At 37.7% G+C, this 15,977-nt stretch overlaps 1 protein-coding gene across 1 annotated transcript; it reads left to right on the top strand.

Moving 5' to 3' along the window:
* The first annotated feature begins 671 nt into the window (after positions 1–671).
* Positions 672–1,437, top strand: LOC145073537 (histone H2A.1-like). Its single transcript, XM_079020082.1, has 2 exons — positions 672–955; positions 1,070–1,437. Exons 1-2 carry the CDS (start codon positions 749–751, stop codon positions 1,313–1,315), a joined length of 453 nt encoding a protein of 150 aa, XP_078876208.1. The 5' UTR covers positions 672–748; the 3' UTR covers positions 1,316–1,437.
* Positions 1,438–15,977: the final 14,540 nt, after the last annotated feature.

The following is a 15,977-nucleotide window of genomic DNA, read 5'->3' as shown; positions in this document are numbered from 1 at the left end:
GTTGATGATGGAACCAATGGTGTTGGTTGTGATGATAGTATACAATGGTGTTGGTTGTGATGTCGGTATACATTGATGATGGTGGTCGTATCCGAAAGGAGTTAAGAGTTTATTCAATCTAACCATGTTTAACGTGTCTCGAAATCATCTAAATAATGAGATCCCGAGCAAATTAGGTCACATAAAAATATTGTCGACATGTCTTAGACAATCAATTACGTGGCAGTGGTGGTATAGGGTGATTGACCATTAATTAGGTAATAATAAAAGGAACAAGGACTAAATAGGTAATCAAAACCTGAAATAAGAATCGGTTATAAAAAAAATTAGAACTAAAACTGTAAAGCTTACCAAATACAGGGACCATTTCTGTAATCTAGTCTATAATTAATGAAACATCATAGGCGTTGTATTTATGAATGATCGATGATTTTAATATAAAAGTTTACACGTGAAACAATCGAACCATCATAATCGCGGATTGCCAGCATGTCACGTCTAAGACCGTTCGATAAAATCCATAAATGTCCGCTCGCATCATCAAGCCTCCTTTAACATTTAGGATTGCCAGCCTGTTAACATGCTAACCGTCGGATGATTTCAGATCTTCCCTCCTTAAATTCAACCAAACAAAACAAGCCGTGAATTATATATACCCCCCTCCCCCATCTAAAATTTTCATCGCATTTTCAGATTCACAATCAGCTCAAACTAATCATTTCTCTCTTACAAATTTAAATTACAATCAATGGAGTCCGGGAAGACAACAAAGGGTGCCGGAGGAAGGAAAGGTGCCGGAGAGAGGAAGAAGTCGGTGACAAAGTCGGTTAAGGCCGGGCTTCAGTTTCCCGTCGGTAGAATCTCCAGGTTTTTGAAAAGAGGCAGATACGCTAAACGAACTGGATCTGGTGCACCCATCTATCTTGCTGCTGTTCTTGAGTACCTCGCTGCTGAGGTTAGTATCAAAGTTCTTTCTTTTTCATGTTTTAAAGATTTGATTTTGTTGTATACAGTTTTTTCCTAGTTGTTGAAATTAGCGATTGATTTGTTTTGCAAAATTGAAATCTAGGTTTTGGAGTTGGCTGGAAATGCAGCAAGAGATAACAAGAAGACGAGAATTAACCCTAGACATGTGCTATTGGCTGTGAGGAACGATGAAGAATTGGGTAAATTGCTTGCTGGTGTGACGATTGCGAGTGGAGGTGTTCTACCAAACATCAATCCAGTTTTGTTGCCCAAGAAATCTGCAGCTGTCGATGCTGAGAAGACACCCAAATCTCCCAAAAAAGCTGCCAAATCCCCGAAAAAGGCATAGAAGAATGTAGTTAGGGTTTAGGATGTTTTTGTATTATGTATGGAACTAGTTCAGGTTAAATGCTTACAAAACGTCTTGTTTTATAGTCGCAAATATGAAATGAATCCTTCACTTTTTAAAAATTTGGACATTTTTCTAATGTGTTTTTACCTGTAAGTTGCGTCTTTGAAATAAGTTTCAGTAATGTTTTGATCGGAAGTTTGTTCTGCTAGTTTAAAATTGTGAACCGGTGCTTATTATGCGAATGGCTTTTTTATGTAACAAATACACATTATAAATATATTTGGGGGTGTCTGATTTTTAGGAAAAGATAGAAAGGAAAAGATGATTAGCAAATTCATTTTAAAAGTGATTTATGGATTTGGATATAAGTAAAAATGAATTTTCTGGAAAAGTCAGGAAAACTTGTGTTTTTTAACTTTTTCAAAAGGACTTTTGCCCCCGTTAAGCGTTATATGTTTGTTTCCATTTCTTAACGAATTCGACGTAAAGGATGGATTTTCTCAGTTTACATATACAAATTTGCATGGGGGTATTAGGTATTTTTTTTTTGAACCGGCAAGAATTTATTCAGAAATCAAAAACCACTGTTTTGAAAACCGGACCGGACTGGCCGGTTCAAACAGGAACCGGTCAGGTTACCGGTTTTATAAAGCCCAAAAACCGCTTGTAATTTAACCGGTGAAGAACCGGCAGTTCAACCATAAACCGGTAAAAACCGGACTGGTCAAACCGGAAACCGGCCAATAATTTTCATTTATAAAATTTAAACTACAAAATGATTCAGGAAACCCACACCTTATTGAAATAGATCCGCTGTTTGCTTTTAAAAAAGCCTATAACTACATTTCTTTTATAATGTTCTCTAAGCCTCCACTTTTGTTTTTTTGTCGATGTGGGATTAGCCTAATGATCAATTTGAGGAATCTTCTACATTAAACAACAGTTTTTTTTTTTTGTTTTTTTTTTCATTACGTTAATAACAAAATTTTGTGAGACATAAATTATTAGAATTAGTATTTTGGAAGGTGTTGTTTCAATTTAAAAGTTCAAAAATAAGGTTGTTATTATTATTATTATTATTATTATTATTATTATTATTATTATTATTATTATCATTATATATATATATATATATATATATATATATATATATATATATATATATATATATATATATATATATATATATATATATATATATATATATATATATGACGTCGTACGGTTCATCCGGTTTTTAGGACCAGTCTGACCGGTCGAACCAATCGAACCATCAACCCGGTAAGATGACCGGTTCGATGTCCGGTCCGATTTTTAAAACATTGTCAAAAACACACATGGCAAGAGGCTAGAGAGGGGCATACAGACAAGGTTGTTTACATTGAAATGAAAAAAATACACCAATTACATACACCATTATTAAAGACGAAATTTAATCCACCCACATACCAACTTAATAATATTATCGTCATTTTGGTAGATTGGTAGACTATTAGACCTTCTTGAAGACCTTGTCATTCCTTCCAAAACACCAATACGTCCCATATACGATCACAATGAATAATTTTCTTTCTTTTGGGCAATGTCCCCACGTAGCCGCGAAATTGATAATGTCACGAACTCGAGAGAACGAGGGCAATTGAATGTTACATCATTTGAAAATTCATTCTAAAACCTCTTTTGCATAGAGGGAAACCAAAAGGATATGATAAGGACATTCCTCAACTAAGGAGTATAGAGGACAAAGCGAAGAGGGAATGATGATACCTCTAACTTTGAGCTATGATGCGTTGAAATTCTACGAAAGACAAAATAGATTACTTTCATGGGCATAAAATTAGGGCTAATGACATAAAACCCTCAAATTTTCACAAAATTGACGGATTTGCCCAAAGTTCAAATTTAGGTCCGTTTTTGCCTTACACTTGCATTTAATGTGTCGTTTTTTGCCAAGTAGCCGGTTTCCCTTTAATCAACCGGTTACCACTTGCTTAGGTGGAAGGCTCATTAACGTCGTTTGGCAAAAAAACTCCAATTCCGTTACATACGTTAAACTGTCGCATCTCATCTCCCTCTATAACCCGATCACTCTTCACCTTTTCCCATTTCATCGACTGCATACACAGAGAAAAAAAAGGGTTTTCTTGGAGACGATTAGGGTAAAAGTTTCTTCGAAAGGTAAGGTTTTTACAGGTTGACTGAAATTACGTTTACATTAAATATTTCTTGAAATGTGTTCCTAAAGTTAGTGTGTTGATGCAGGAGGGTGTAATGGCTTCATCATACGAAGGGTACGCTGACCCATTTGCTGGCATGCATGAGCCATTTGCTGGCTTGAGTGAAATGGATTTTGAACTCCACGACATTTACATAGACCATGAACTAGAGGAAGAATTTGTGTCCTCACTCGATAAATGTAAGAATATCTTCCTAAATGTTCTATTAAGTGATGAAAACGTACGAAATTCTAGTATGGCAGATGAAATCAGAGCACAAGTGTACCTTGCTACTGATTGGCAGAGTGATGAAGATGAACATGAGGTATTGAAAAACAACAATAGAATTCATGACCCAACCATCAAGTGGGACAAGATGGTACTAAAGCTTGGTGACATCTTTGAATCCCCTGCCCAACTGAAGTTTTGTGTCACCAATTATGCAGTGTCACATGGATATAGAATATACTTTGAAAAATGTGATAGTAAAAGAATTGTAGTTAGATGTGGCAATAGGAAGGAAGAGAATAAATGCCCTTTCAGAATTTATGCTGCATGGATGTATAAAGAAAGATCTTTTCAAATCAAAGCTATGAATGGCGACCATAAATGTTCTAGGCAGTTTAAGTTTGGATCCATTGTGTCCCCTGAATGGATTGGAAGACATTATGTGACTAAAATTGAAAATAAGCCAAAGATGAAACTTCAGGAAATGATTGATGACATGAGACAAAGGTATAGGTGTGTGGTATCTATAGGACAAGTTAGAAGGGCAAGGAAATGGGCCAAAAATTTAATAGAAGGTAAATTCATTGAGCATTATGCAAGGATATGGGATTATGCCCATGAATTGTTAAGGTCAAACCCGGGGTCCACATGTCAAGTTGGTGTAACAACCAATCCAGATGGAAAGAATTATTTTCACAGGTTTTATATTTGTTTCAAAGCACTAAGTGATAGCTGGAAAAGAGGGTGTAGGAGAGTAATTGGGCTTGATGGGTGCTTTCTAAAGGGGCAGGTGAAGGGTGAACTGCTAATAGCCATTGGTAGAGATTCCAACAACTAGGTTTATCCAATTGCCTGGGCTGTTGTTGATGTGGAAAATAAGTGCAACTGGACTTGGTTCCTTGAGCTACTCAGTGGTGATCTAGACCTTATTGATGGAAGGGGCTTGGTAGTTATATCAGATCAACATAAAGTAAGTTTCTTTATAACATATTAATCCTTTTCAAATTACTTATAAATACTTACATGTATGTTGGTTTTTGTATAGGGTTTGTTGTAATCTGTTAAAGATATATTGCCACATGTGGAGCACAGGCAATGTGCCCGACACATATATGCAAATTTTAGAAAATCTTACACTGGGGTGGAGTTGAAGAAGTTGTTTTGGGCTGTAGCTATGAGCTGTGTGGAAGGTGATTTCAAGAGACATATGGACACAATTAAAAAGCTCAATCCTGGTGCATATGAGCATCTCCTGTCCAAAGAACCCCAAACATGGTGTAGAGCTTACATGAGTACAGGGTATGTATGTGAGGCAGTGAAGAATGGTATATCAGAGTGCTTCAAATCCATCATTGTGGATACTAGGAAAAAACCATTGATCACAATGCTTGATGAAATAAGGATATACATCATGGATAGGTTTGCTCACATGATTAAGGAAAGCACTAAATGGAATAGCCGTATATGTCCAGTAGTGTTAAAGAAGATGAAGCTTTTGGGAAGAACATGAGGTAGCACTTTAACATGTAACTTTTGTTTTAATTTCATTAGGTAAAACTTTAACATGTAACTTTTCTTTTATTTTCATTAGGTAGACCTTTAACATGTAAATTTTCTTTTAATTTCATTAGGTAAAACTTTAACATGTAATTTGTGGATGTAGGTTTTGGTTAGTAATTCATAGTCAACAACATGTGTTTGAAGCAAGGAGAGGATGTGATAGCTACATGGTGGATTTAGATGGAAGGCATTGTACCTGCAGGTTATGGGATCTGGCTGGGATCCCATGTGTTCATGCCTTTGCAACCATCAACTATATCCAGCAAACACCTGATGAGTACATTGATCACATGTTTTCCAAGGAACAATTCCTTAAGTGTTACTCTGCTAACATTACTACAGTGAATGGTTCAAATCTATGGCCTCAAACTGAATTCATAAAGCCCTTGCCACTAGTGTTAAGGAGAATGCGTGGTAGGCCAAAGGTCAATAGAAGGAGACATGTAACTGAAAATGATGGAAGAGTACACACCCCAAGAACTGTAAGGTGTGGTAAGTGCTTTGAGTATGGCCATAACCAGAAGGGATACAAGAATGCAATCAGGGAACCTGTCCCTATGCCACCAAAGAAGAAAGGAAGGCCAAGGAGGGAACAATGTGAACCCAGTCGAACATCATGTGATAGGTCTGAGAGGCAGGAACCTGTCCCTATGCCACCAAAGAAGAAAGGAAGGCCAAGGAAGGAACTATTTAAACCCAATCAAGCATCATTTGATAGGTCTGAGAGGCAGGAAGCAGTTCTTATGCTACCAAAGAAGAAAGGAAGGCCAAGGAAAAAGGTCCAATTTGACCCAAATCAAGCATCAGGTTCTAAATTTGTTAGAAGCAAAAAGAAGTTGGGGATAAAAAGAGGTGGTGGCATTGTTGAAGATAGAGTTCTACTTGATGAGCATGATGGTTTAGATGGTCATGTTGAAGGTAGGGGATGTGAGGAACAAATGAAAGATTTGTTTGACAAAGAAGATATTGATTATGACAGTTTGGTTGATATGATGTGCACTTTTGAAGCTTCTCTTAGCCAAGCAAAATATAATTATCAGAAAGGTGATGGATTCCAAGATGCAATGGATGCTATTATTCAAAGTATTCATCATGCTAATGATGAAAAAGGTGTTGAGGATGTTGAACCTGACCTAACAAAAATAGTTGATGAGGTTGAAGATGCAATGGATGCTATTCTTAAAGGTACTGATGAAAAAAGTCAATATGAGAATGAGGGTAATCCTGAACCTGAATTCACTGAAGGAAATGCAAGTGATGTTCTCCCAGAGATGGTGATGCTAGATCTAGAAAGTGTAGCAGATCTACTTGGGGCAGGATATAACATGGCAGAAATAGAGAGCATGAGAGGGTTTCAAGATGAATTGGATGATATGCCACCAGTTGAGATGGTTAGTTTGACTTCATCATTTTATAATTGCTAACATTAGTAACAAACATGCTTATATCTTTTATTAATAAGTATTTTTCAAATTTTTATTAACAGGATGTGAATGAAGTTGAGGATATTCCATATGTTGATGGTGTGATGGAAGGAAATGAGGGTGAGGTTGATGCTGATGATGCTGATGAAGTAGTAGGTGAGGGTGAGGGTGTGGGTGAGGGTGATGGTGATGGTGTTGGTGAGGATGATGGAAAGGGTGATGGTGATATTGAGGATGAAGGTGATGGTGCTGGTGAGGATGATGCAACAGATTTGGAGGGAAATGATGCTGATGATGAAGGGCATGTACCACCTAGAAGGACAAGAAAGCCCTCAGAAAGGATCATCCTGCAAAAGCTGAAGAAACCTTGTTTTGACAAAGATGGAAGGGGTTCCACATCTAGCTATCCAGTAGATTTGGAGTAGTTACCTAGGTATATGGGGGCAAAAGTGGGGATGGTATCATTGGGCAATTGTATAGGTAGTCCTTTTTGGTTATTTTTTGATATACACCCACTACTTGCAACATACATCCATTTGTTTATGGCTTGCCTTTTTTGGATATTTTTTAGGCTTTTGGGTACATGTTTTGGTATACAAAATGGATGGTTGCTACATGCTAGTAAAACTTATGTAATGGATGCTTTTTATTAAGGTTTATAATGGATGCCCCCTATTATGGTAACCATGATGGTTTTATTTTATTTTCTAGTAAATGTTAAGCATTAACAATGTACTTTCATTAGTGCAATTCCTTTTATGCAAGTTAGTTCAATTCCATTCATGCAAAGTTTACTTTCATTGTGAATGTAACTAATGTACTTTCATTGTACTTCCATTCATTAGCCCTTCCTTTTATGCAATGTACATCCATTCATGCAACATATACATGAGATAGCAATTAACTACCATTAATAACATTACCATTAATACCCGTAATACATTACAAACATGTAACATTCAACCGTTCAAAAAAAAACATTACAAAGATGTAACAATTCTTCATTTCATTAGTGAAATTCCTTTTATGCAAGTTAGTGCAATTCCATTCATGCAAAGTTTACTTTCATTGTGAATGTAACTAATGTACTTTCATTGTACTTCCATTCATTAGCCCTTCCTTTTATGCAATGTACTTTCATTCATGCAACATATACATGAGGTAGCAATTAACTACCATTAATAACATTACCATTAATACCCTTAATACATTACAAGCATGTAACATTCAGCCGTTCAAAAAAAAAACATTACAAAGATGTAACAATTCTTCATTACCCTTAATATATTACTAACACATGAAAAACTAACAAAACTACATCTTAATAACCACTATTGCTAGCATCAACGATATAACCACTAATAACCCTATGATCACTTCTAACAATGGCTTGATCTCCTCTGTATGACACATCTCCATATTTGATCTTGTTCTTCTTCCGCCTATTTGAAAAAACCACAGTTACCTCCTTCCACCTACAACAAAAAAAATTAGGGTTCTATTACATACGTTCCTCTTTAGGAAGTTAGAGCAGCCCTAAAATTTAAGGGAGAAATTAGTACAAAAATAAATAGATTTTTACTTGATAATTAGGGTAGCCCCAAAATTTTCATCCTGGGTTATCAGGTGTTCGTGAGATTGATACACCACAAACATCACCACAGTCGCATCTTATTACCTTCTTGTTCCTCATTCTTGTACCACCATTGAAGCTTGATCTTGAAGACGAAGTTGTCATTTTTCCGTTGTAGCTCTGTGACTAACTGTGGGGGTCGAAGGGATCAATTGCACACGAGGATGTCTGTGAATGAGTTTTTAAATGATAAATGCCACATATCTTCCACCTAAGCAAGTGGTAACCGGTTGATTAAAGGGAAACCGACTACTTGGCAACAACGACACATTAAATGCAAGTTTAAGGCAAAAATGGACCTAAATTTGAACTTTGGGCAAATCCGTCAATTTTGTGAAAATTTGAGGGTTTTTATGCCATTAGCCCATAAAATTAATCCAAATAACACTTCACTGCCCATTGGTTGATGTGATTTTTGCATCCAAATCCCTTCTTAGCACATCCATATGGAACCGACCATTAATAGAATATGAGAAAAGCCATTTGTCCGAGTGACCAGCAAGGTTGAATCAACCGATTTCAAAGTATAATCAAGATAGCTTCATCATTTTCGTGCCATTACATGAATTTTTTTTCCAACGCCAAACGGGGCCAATAAAGTGGATTTTGTTAGAAACTCTACAAGTTTTTGAACTTTCCAAAGCAGAAAGACATGAAACATGATCTTTGAATGAACCACTACCAACCAATCTTCCATTTAGAAAAAGTTTCATTTCCTTTCCCGATATTTCTGCGGATTAAGGATATAAACTCAATGCTAAAACTGGACATCTCCTCCTTATCCTAGCAATGTTGCTCTAAATCGCTACAATTGAAATGTTAGATAAACAAATGAAGGTTACAGTCCGACTATGAATGCTTCTAACTATTCGACACCAAATAATCCCTTTATCTACTAGAACTTGCCAAATCCATGTGGTAAGAAGTTCCGCATCAAGTGTTTTGAGGGATCCAATACAAAAACCTCCACCATCTTTGGGAGCAAGAACCTCTTCCCAATCAGCCCAACATATTTTTGTTTTTTTCACTATCACCCCACATAATTTTCCTTGTAGTTGATTCAAGTTCTTTTTTTCTTTTTTATCACACAAGGCCACATAAATTTCCTTCTATTTGATTCAAGATTGTTTATCACACAAGCGGACACTTTAAAAATAGAAATATAGTATAAATGAGGACTTCCCATAATGGATTTTACCAAGGTGAGACGACCCCCGAAGGATAGGTTAGAATCTTTCCAACTAGAGAGCTTGCATTGAAAACGATGTACAACTGGGTTCCAATTCTTTTTAAATTCATGTTTACTCTGACTGGGGTTTTTAGATATGTAAATGAAAATGATGTCGCATCACAATCAAGGATTCTTGCGCACCGAGAAATCTCCTACACGACACAATAATTCTGAATACTTTGGATTTATGAAAATTCACTTTTAGTCCGGATGAGATGTGAACACATCTTAGGATATAGACCATGTTTTTGAAACTTGATCTTGACCACTCTCCCGCAAAAAACACATTGTAGGCGTAAAATATATAATATATGGTGGGGTTGTTTTTTGGACCTTAAATCTTAGAGAACAACCTGTTGTTGCATGTAGATCTCATTGCCACGTTAAGACCCTCCATAAAATTATATAAAAACGGAAAAAGAGGATCGCCTTGGCCGACACGTATTGTAATAGGGAACTCCTTTGGTGGAGAGCCATTTATCAAGATCGAATCATGAGAAGATGCTAAACAACCTGAGATCCACATCCATTAGCCTCCATTCGGTCCAAACCCCAACTCTAGATATCTCCAATTGGTTAAATCAAATGCTTTATCAAAATCCATTAAGATCATCGGAAGAATCAGATCTGAGCTTTGGAGCGCATGGGGTCAGTAGAATATGGCTTAATCCATTAAGTTGCCTGACCCAACTTCAATGACATGGCGACTGGTTGCCGCAACGTGGCGGATGGGGGAAATGTGCGGCTGTTTTGTCCTTATTAGGCCACAACATGGCCAACAGGAGGCCACGATGTGGCGACCCTCTGAATTCAACTTTGGACAATTAACTTTGACCATTAACTTTAGGTATTAACTTTGATTTAGGTTGACTTTTGGTCCAAATAACTAGTTTTGAAGATTAGACTAAGGTGGGACCTTGTTTGATCTAATAGGTCTTGTAGTGTCGTTCGTGTGGTAATGAGCTGTGTTGTTAGCTGATTTCATGAGACAGGTGAGTCTTCTCACTATACTGTGTATGATGCTAGCTATCTTTGTGACACTTGCAAGTATATGTAGGGCTGGGCCTATTTGTTATATGTTGGGTTGGATCCATTTGTTATATGATGGGATGGGCCCATTTCTTATATGTTGGGTTGGGCCTATTTGTTACATGTTGGATGGGGCCCATTTTTATATGTTGGGATGGGATTATTTATTATGTGTTGGGCTGAGACCATTTATTACATGATGGGCGGGGCCCATTAGTATGGTATGTGGTATTTTGGGGAACTCACTAAGCTTTGTGCTTACGGTTTTGTGGTTTGTAATGACCCAATTTTCAAAAGAAAATTTTCATTTTTAAATAATCAAAACATTTCCAAATAATTACAAAATCACAAGAACAATTGTTTTCAAATTCATAATATCAACATTTTTATTTCAAATATCAGAGTGTCTCATAAAACGGTTGAGAGAGTGCATGCCATGCCATCAAGCCTTACCCTTGACCTTAGGCTCAGAAGTACCTTAAACAATCAACAAACTGTAAGCTAATGCTTAGTGAGCCCCCCATAGCATACCCCACACAATCCACATAATCATATAATCCATATTAGCTATAAAAGCTACATAAAACATATAAGCCATGCATACTACATATAAGGATGCCATGGAAACCTTACAACGTCTTACACCTAGTGTCACTGGAAGTCTGGAAACCCCACGTGGTCTTAACTACCTGCCATGGGAACCCCCACATGGTCTTCCTGCCATGAGAACCCCCACATGGACTTTACTACCAAGAAATATCATACAAGCTAAACATGCAAATATACTAGAATGCCATGGAAACCCTCCAAGGTCTTACACTAATGCCATGTGAACCCCCACATGGTCTCAATCTACTGCCAATGGAACCCCCTGGGGTCTTCCATGCAAAATTCTTACTAACGTAATGCACAATCAATCAACAATCCACATAACGTAAAATGGGCCGACCTTAGTGCCTTAGACCAATTGGTATAGTGAATTAACTTGTGATTAACTTGCCAAATTTCTAAGATCATATAAGTCCCAACGCCCAACTCCAATTCAACTGCCTATAATCAACATGTGATTAAATTGCCAAATCTCGGAATACCATAAATTCCCTCACAATCAAACTTGGTCAACCCTGGTCAAAGTCAAGGTCAACAGCCAAGGTTAATAGTCCATGTTTGTAACGCCTGCAAATCCGGGCTAGTCAAATTAGAGGCAATAGGGGTCGAAAACGACTTTTCTACAAAAGATTATTTAGAATAAATAATCTTAACCAAGTTTTAGAATATGTCACAAGGTTTCTGTACATATAAAGAACGCCGAAATCCGAGTTATAACGAAGAAGTTATGACCCGTCGAAGTTTCGCGACGGAACCGGCACGACACCGGGAAGCGTAAATAGTGAATTTACAATAGAGCAAGATTTAGCCTTAGTGCTCTAAAAGGAAGTCGTATAATATGTTAAACTAAGAACATCGATAAAAAGAACGCCCAAATCTGACTTCGTATGAAGAAGTTATGATTTTTCGAAGTTTCGGACTAGCAGTGTACAACCCGAAATTCGAATATTAGATCGAGCGGTTTTTAGCCGACGGAGTCTAAATGAAAGTTGTGGAGTACGTTCCCACCTTCGCGTGGATATAAAGAACGTCAAAAACGGTGCTCGTATGCGAAAGTTACGATTTTTAGAAGTCGAGAGTGAAATTTGCGAAGCCTGTTATTTGATTGATGACGTGTCCGGATCCTAGCCGCTGCTTGTTGATCACGCTTCGCCTTCGGATGCTGACACCTGTCTTTTGGACGCCCAGTGTATCCAAGAAGCGCCTCGCGTACGAGGTACGCCCCGCGTGCGAGGATGGAGCGTTGCGCGTACCCTTTCTACTTGGTCCGAGGAGTGGCCACGATACACCACCAGCGAAGCGATGCGTGTCGTACGGAGCAAGCCTTACGCCCGGCATAGCCGAGGACTACGCCCAACGTATGTCCGAGGTCTCGCCTATAAAAGGGAACCGAGGGCTGCCTCCATTTTCACACCATTTCTTCACTCTCTCTCTAATTTCTTTCTCTCTCTACAACCCCAAACCCCCCTAAACCCTAGGAAAACCCCCTAGCTCCCGAGAGAAGCCCCGAGGCTCCCGGAATCCCGAGAAAAAGGAGTCTTTCGGTTTTGAAACGCTGCTCCAATTAAGTTCCGGTTTTCGATAAAATTCGCTGTAAGTGTGCTACGCTTATGCAATTTTTAATATAGCTTTCAAATAATTATAGGAATGTTATTAGGTCCTTGAAATAATTATTTAGGCTATTATTATGAGTTATATTGAGTGTTATTTAACGCTTATATAATAATAACAATAGTCAAACTATTAATTTGTCGCGGTTATCGTTAGACTAAACCCTAGTGGTATTGGTACTAGGTTTTATCGAAGGAAAATTGTTTTAAGAGTATCGAAGCGCTGTCCGAGTGCTGAGTCACCACCTACTCAGGTGAGTGCATAGTCCCTTTCATCTTACACATAGATATGAAGTATTTTATATAAACTACGTGCTACGTGTGCATATTGTCTAAATACTTGCTGTCTATGCTGGATGAACGTTTTATACATGTTTTAAATGATTTAAACTGTATACGTATTTTATATATACGAATATGTTGGGTATGACATAGGTAGATGAATGATGAGAGATATACGATGATGTGAGTATACAGTGGCAGCTACAGACTTAGTGCCTATGGGATGAACACCGGTAGCTATGGACTTAGTACCTGATAGACATTGGTCGCTATGGATTTAGTACCTGTTAGGAATTGGTAGCTATGGACTTAGTACCTATTAGTTAGACGCTGGTAGCTATGGACTTAGTACCTGTTAGGAATTGGTAGCTATGGAATTAGTACCTATTAAACACCGGTAGCTATGGATTTAGAACCCGATGAGTAGAATATAGCAGCTATGGAATTAGTGCTTTACGAACGAACGTTGGCAGCTATGGATTTAGTGCCAGTCCTATAACCCTGGAAGTAAGGGACTTCGGAATAAATGAATGCAGGATAGATGACTCTTATGTTAAATCCTTAAGAGTAAAGAAGATAATGGGGATGAGCAATTGGGTTGAATGTTTGATTGTTTAAACATAATAATTATATTATTGTGGGTTGCAAACCCTATGTACTCACCAGGTTTCCCAACCTGACCCACTCAGTTTATTTATATCACAGGTGACGATATGAAGTGACATTACACTGAGAGATTTAAGGAGATGTAGATCACTAGTGTAAATAATTGTAAGTTCTGTTTATGCTTATGTTTTTGTATTAACGATGACATCCCAAATGTTTTAAAATGAAATAAATACGTTTCTTCGAAAATGTTTTAATAACGTATTTATCATGTTTTTCTAGGAACAAATTCCGCAACATTTTTATGTAAAGAAGTACTCTGATTTTTATAAAGCATAAACAAAAAAAATCGGTCTTTTCTGGCCGTGAAAATGGGGATGTCACAATGTTGACCCAACTCTTCGAGTTCATCTAGCAATTCATCGAGTTCCTTGAAGGTTTATAAAACTGAAATCCCGAGTCAACTCACCGAGTTACTCGAGTAACTCATCGAGTTCTTCAATGTCCAAGGGCCGAAAACTCTAAGCCGAAATCTCTAGTCTGAAACCCCTAATTAGCTCACCGAGATCACTCAGGACCCCGAAAATGGGTGCACCTTGCCCGAATCGTCGAGTTGGCTAAGCAACTCGCCAAGTCCCTTCAATCATTTTCATGTCCAGTCCTTTCCAGTGGAACTCAAGACTCCAAACTACAGATCCAATCCCCTAGGGTGTAGTTTCCATGTAAAGTTGCCAAATTTACGTGCATGTAAGGCCTTAAGAGGCTAAAACACTCAAAACTAAGGTTTATACAAAATTTAAGGCATGGAGAAAGGCTAAGGCTAGATAAAGTGAGCAACTTTATGTCCATAGAGGTCTAGGGATGTCCAGATCTGAAACTCTATCCTCATAACAAAACCAAATCCAAAAATGACACCATTATGCACCAAAAGTGACCATTTACTTCCATAAAATGAGACCTAAGAAACTAAAGGTCAAGATAGCGACTTTATACCCCAAGATGGTCGCCAATATAGAGTAGATGTCGGAGCTACTGCTTCTCTCTTTACTCCTTCTTCTTCAAGCTTCAAAATCCTTTACAACCACACCAAAATCACTCTCAAAAGCTCTCTGTCACACTCAAGAAGGTATAAGACTCGAACTAGGATTTCTATGGGCTGTAAGAACGATGAAAGAGGCTACAAATGAGCCATAAGTTCTTTAAATAGGGTACAAATCCCTGAAAATTAGGGTTTCTCTTGACAGAGTCTACTCGTCGAGTTGGGCCTTCCAACTCGTCAAGTAGATCTTAAGTCCCGCATCCAAAAACGATTTCTACTCGATGAGTGAGAGCTCCCCAACTCGTAGAGTTCTAGTCTAAAACCCTAAATTACTTGGAAAATCAAATGATACCTGGAATAGGCGTTACATGGTTTAACATTTTCAAGTACTTCCAGCTCCAAAGGGAAGGGCCAGACTGGACTGCACAACATCCCTTTTATGATGTCCGAACCGATGTTTATTATATGACTCTGATGGATGTGATACATTTTTACTATGATTGGTCTTGAAACATGTTATGTAATGATATGATGGTTATAAAAACAAAAAAATTTATCTTTGTTTTTGGGACGTTACAAGTTGGTATCATAGCCTTGGTTTGAGAGATTCAAGCACACTCTCAGGTGTGTCTGAACTCAAACCGAGGAATTGACAATCTATTTGAAAAGGAAAACATTTTTTAAAAACATTTTTTCAAAAAGGGATGCGATGCGTACAATCAGCCAAGCTCAAGTAAGTGATTCCCAAAGTAGCCATATTTGAGTATTATGATTAGTATGTTGTTATATGAATTTCATGCTAGAGTTGGGCTAAGGATACCTTTAGGATTCATATGATAGAATTTCTTGATTTGTCTGATGCATGGTAGCATAGGAGGGTTTGGATGATATGAATTACTTGGAATCTATATCGACAGGGTTAATTGCTAAGTGTATGTTTTAAAAATTGTAAATGGTTAGGATCATATATAACCTTATAATGATTGATTTAGCCTTATTTCATGTTCCTTGTTTGGTTGTGGGTTTAGGGTAGAATCATTATTCGACCATCTATCTGATCCCGTATTGTGTACAATTTTCATGCATAAGGCAACCAACAATGTTGGTAGAAATTCCTTCTATTGAGAGGCCAGCGAGATGAGGATTCCTAGGAGAGCCTAGGGAGTACTTCAGTGGGGTTATGAATGTTGCT

Source organism: Lactuca serriola, chromosome 9 (assembly GCF_051521515.1).
Source record: "Lactuca serriola cultivar US96UC23 chromosome 9, Lser_US96UC23_V15, whole genome shotgun sequence".
NCBI classification, from domain to species: Eukaryota; Viridiplantae; Streptophyta; class Magnoliopsida; order Asterales; family Asteraceae; genus Lactuca; species Lactuca serriola.
Note: the sequence above shows the minus strand (reverse complement) of the source record. Positions and strands in the feature narration are given on the sequence as shown.

Bases quoted from the DNA above. Each gene is read 5' to 3' on its own strand.
- LOC145073537 (XM_079020082.1), top strand. From the start codon at position 749: ATGGAGTCCGGGAAGACAACAAAGGGTGCCGGAGGAAGGAAAGGTGCC. The intron at 956-1,069 runs GTTAGTATCAAA...ATTGAAATCTAG, and splicing joins TTGAGTACCTCGCTGCTGAG to GTTTTGGAGTTGGCTGGAAA.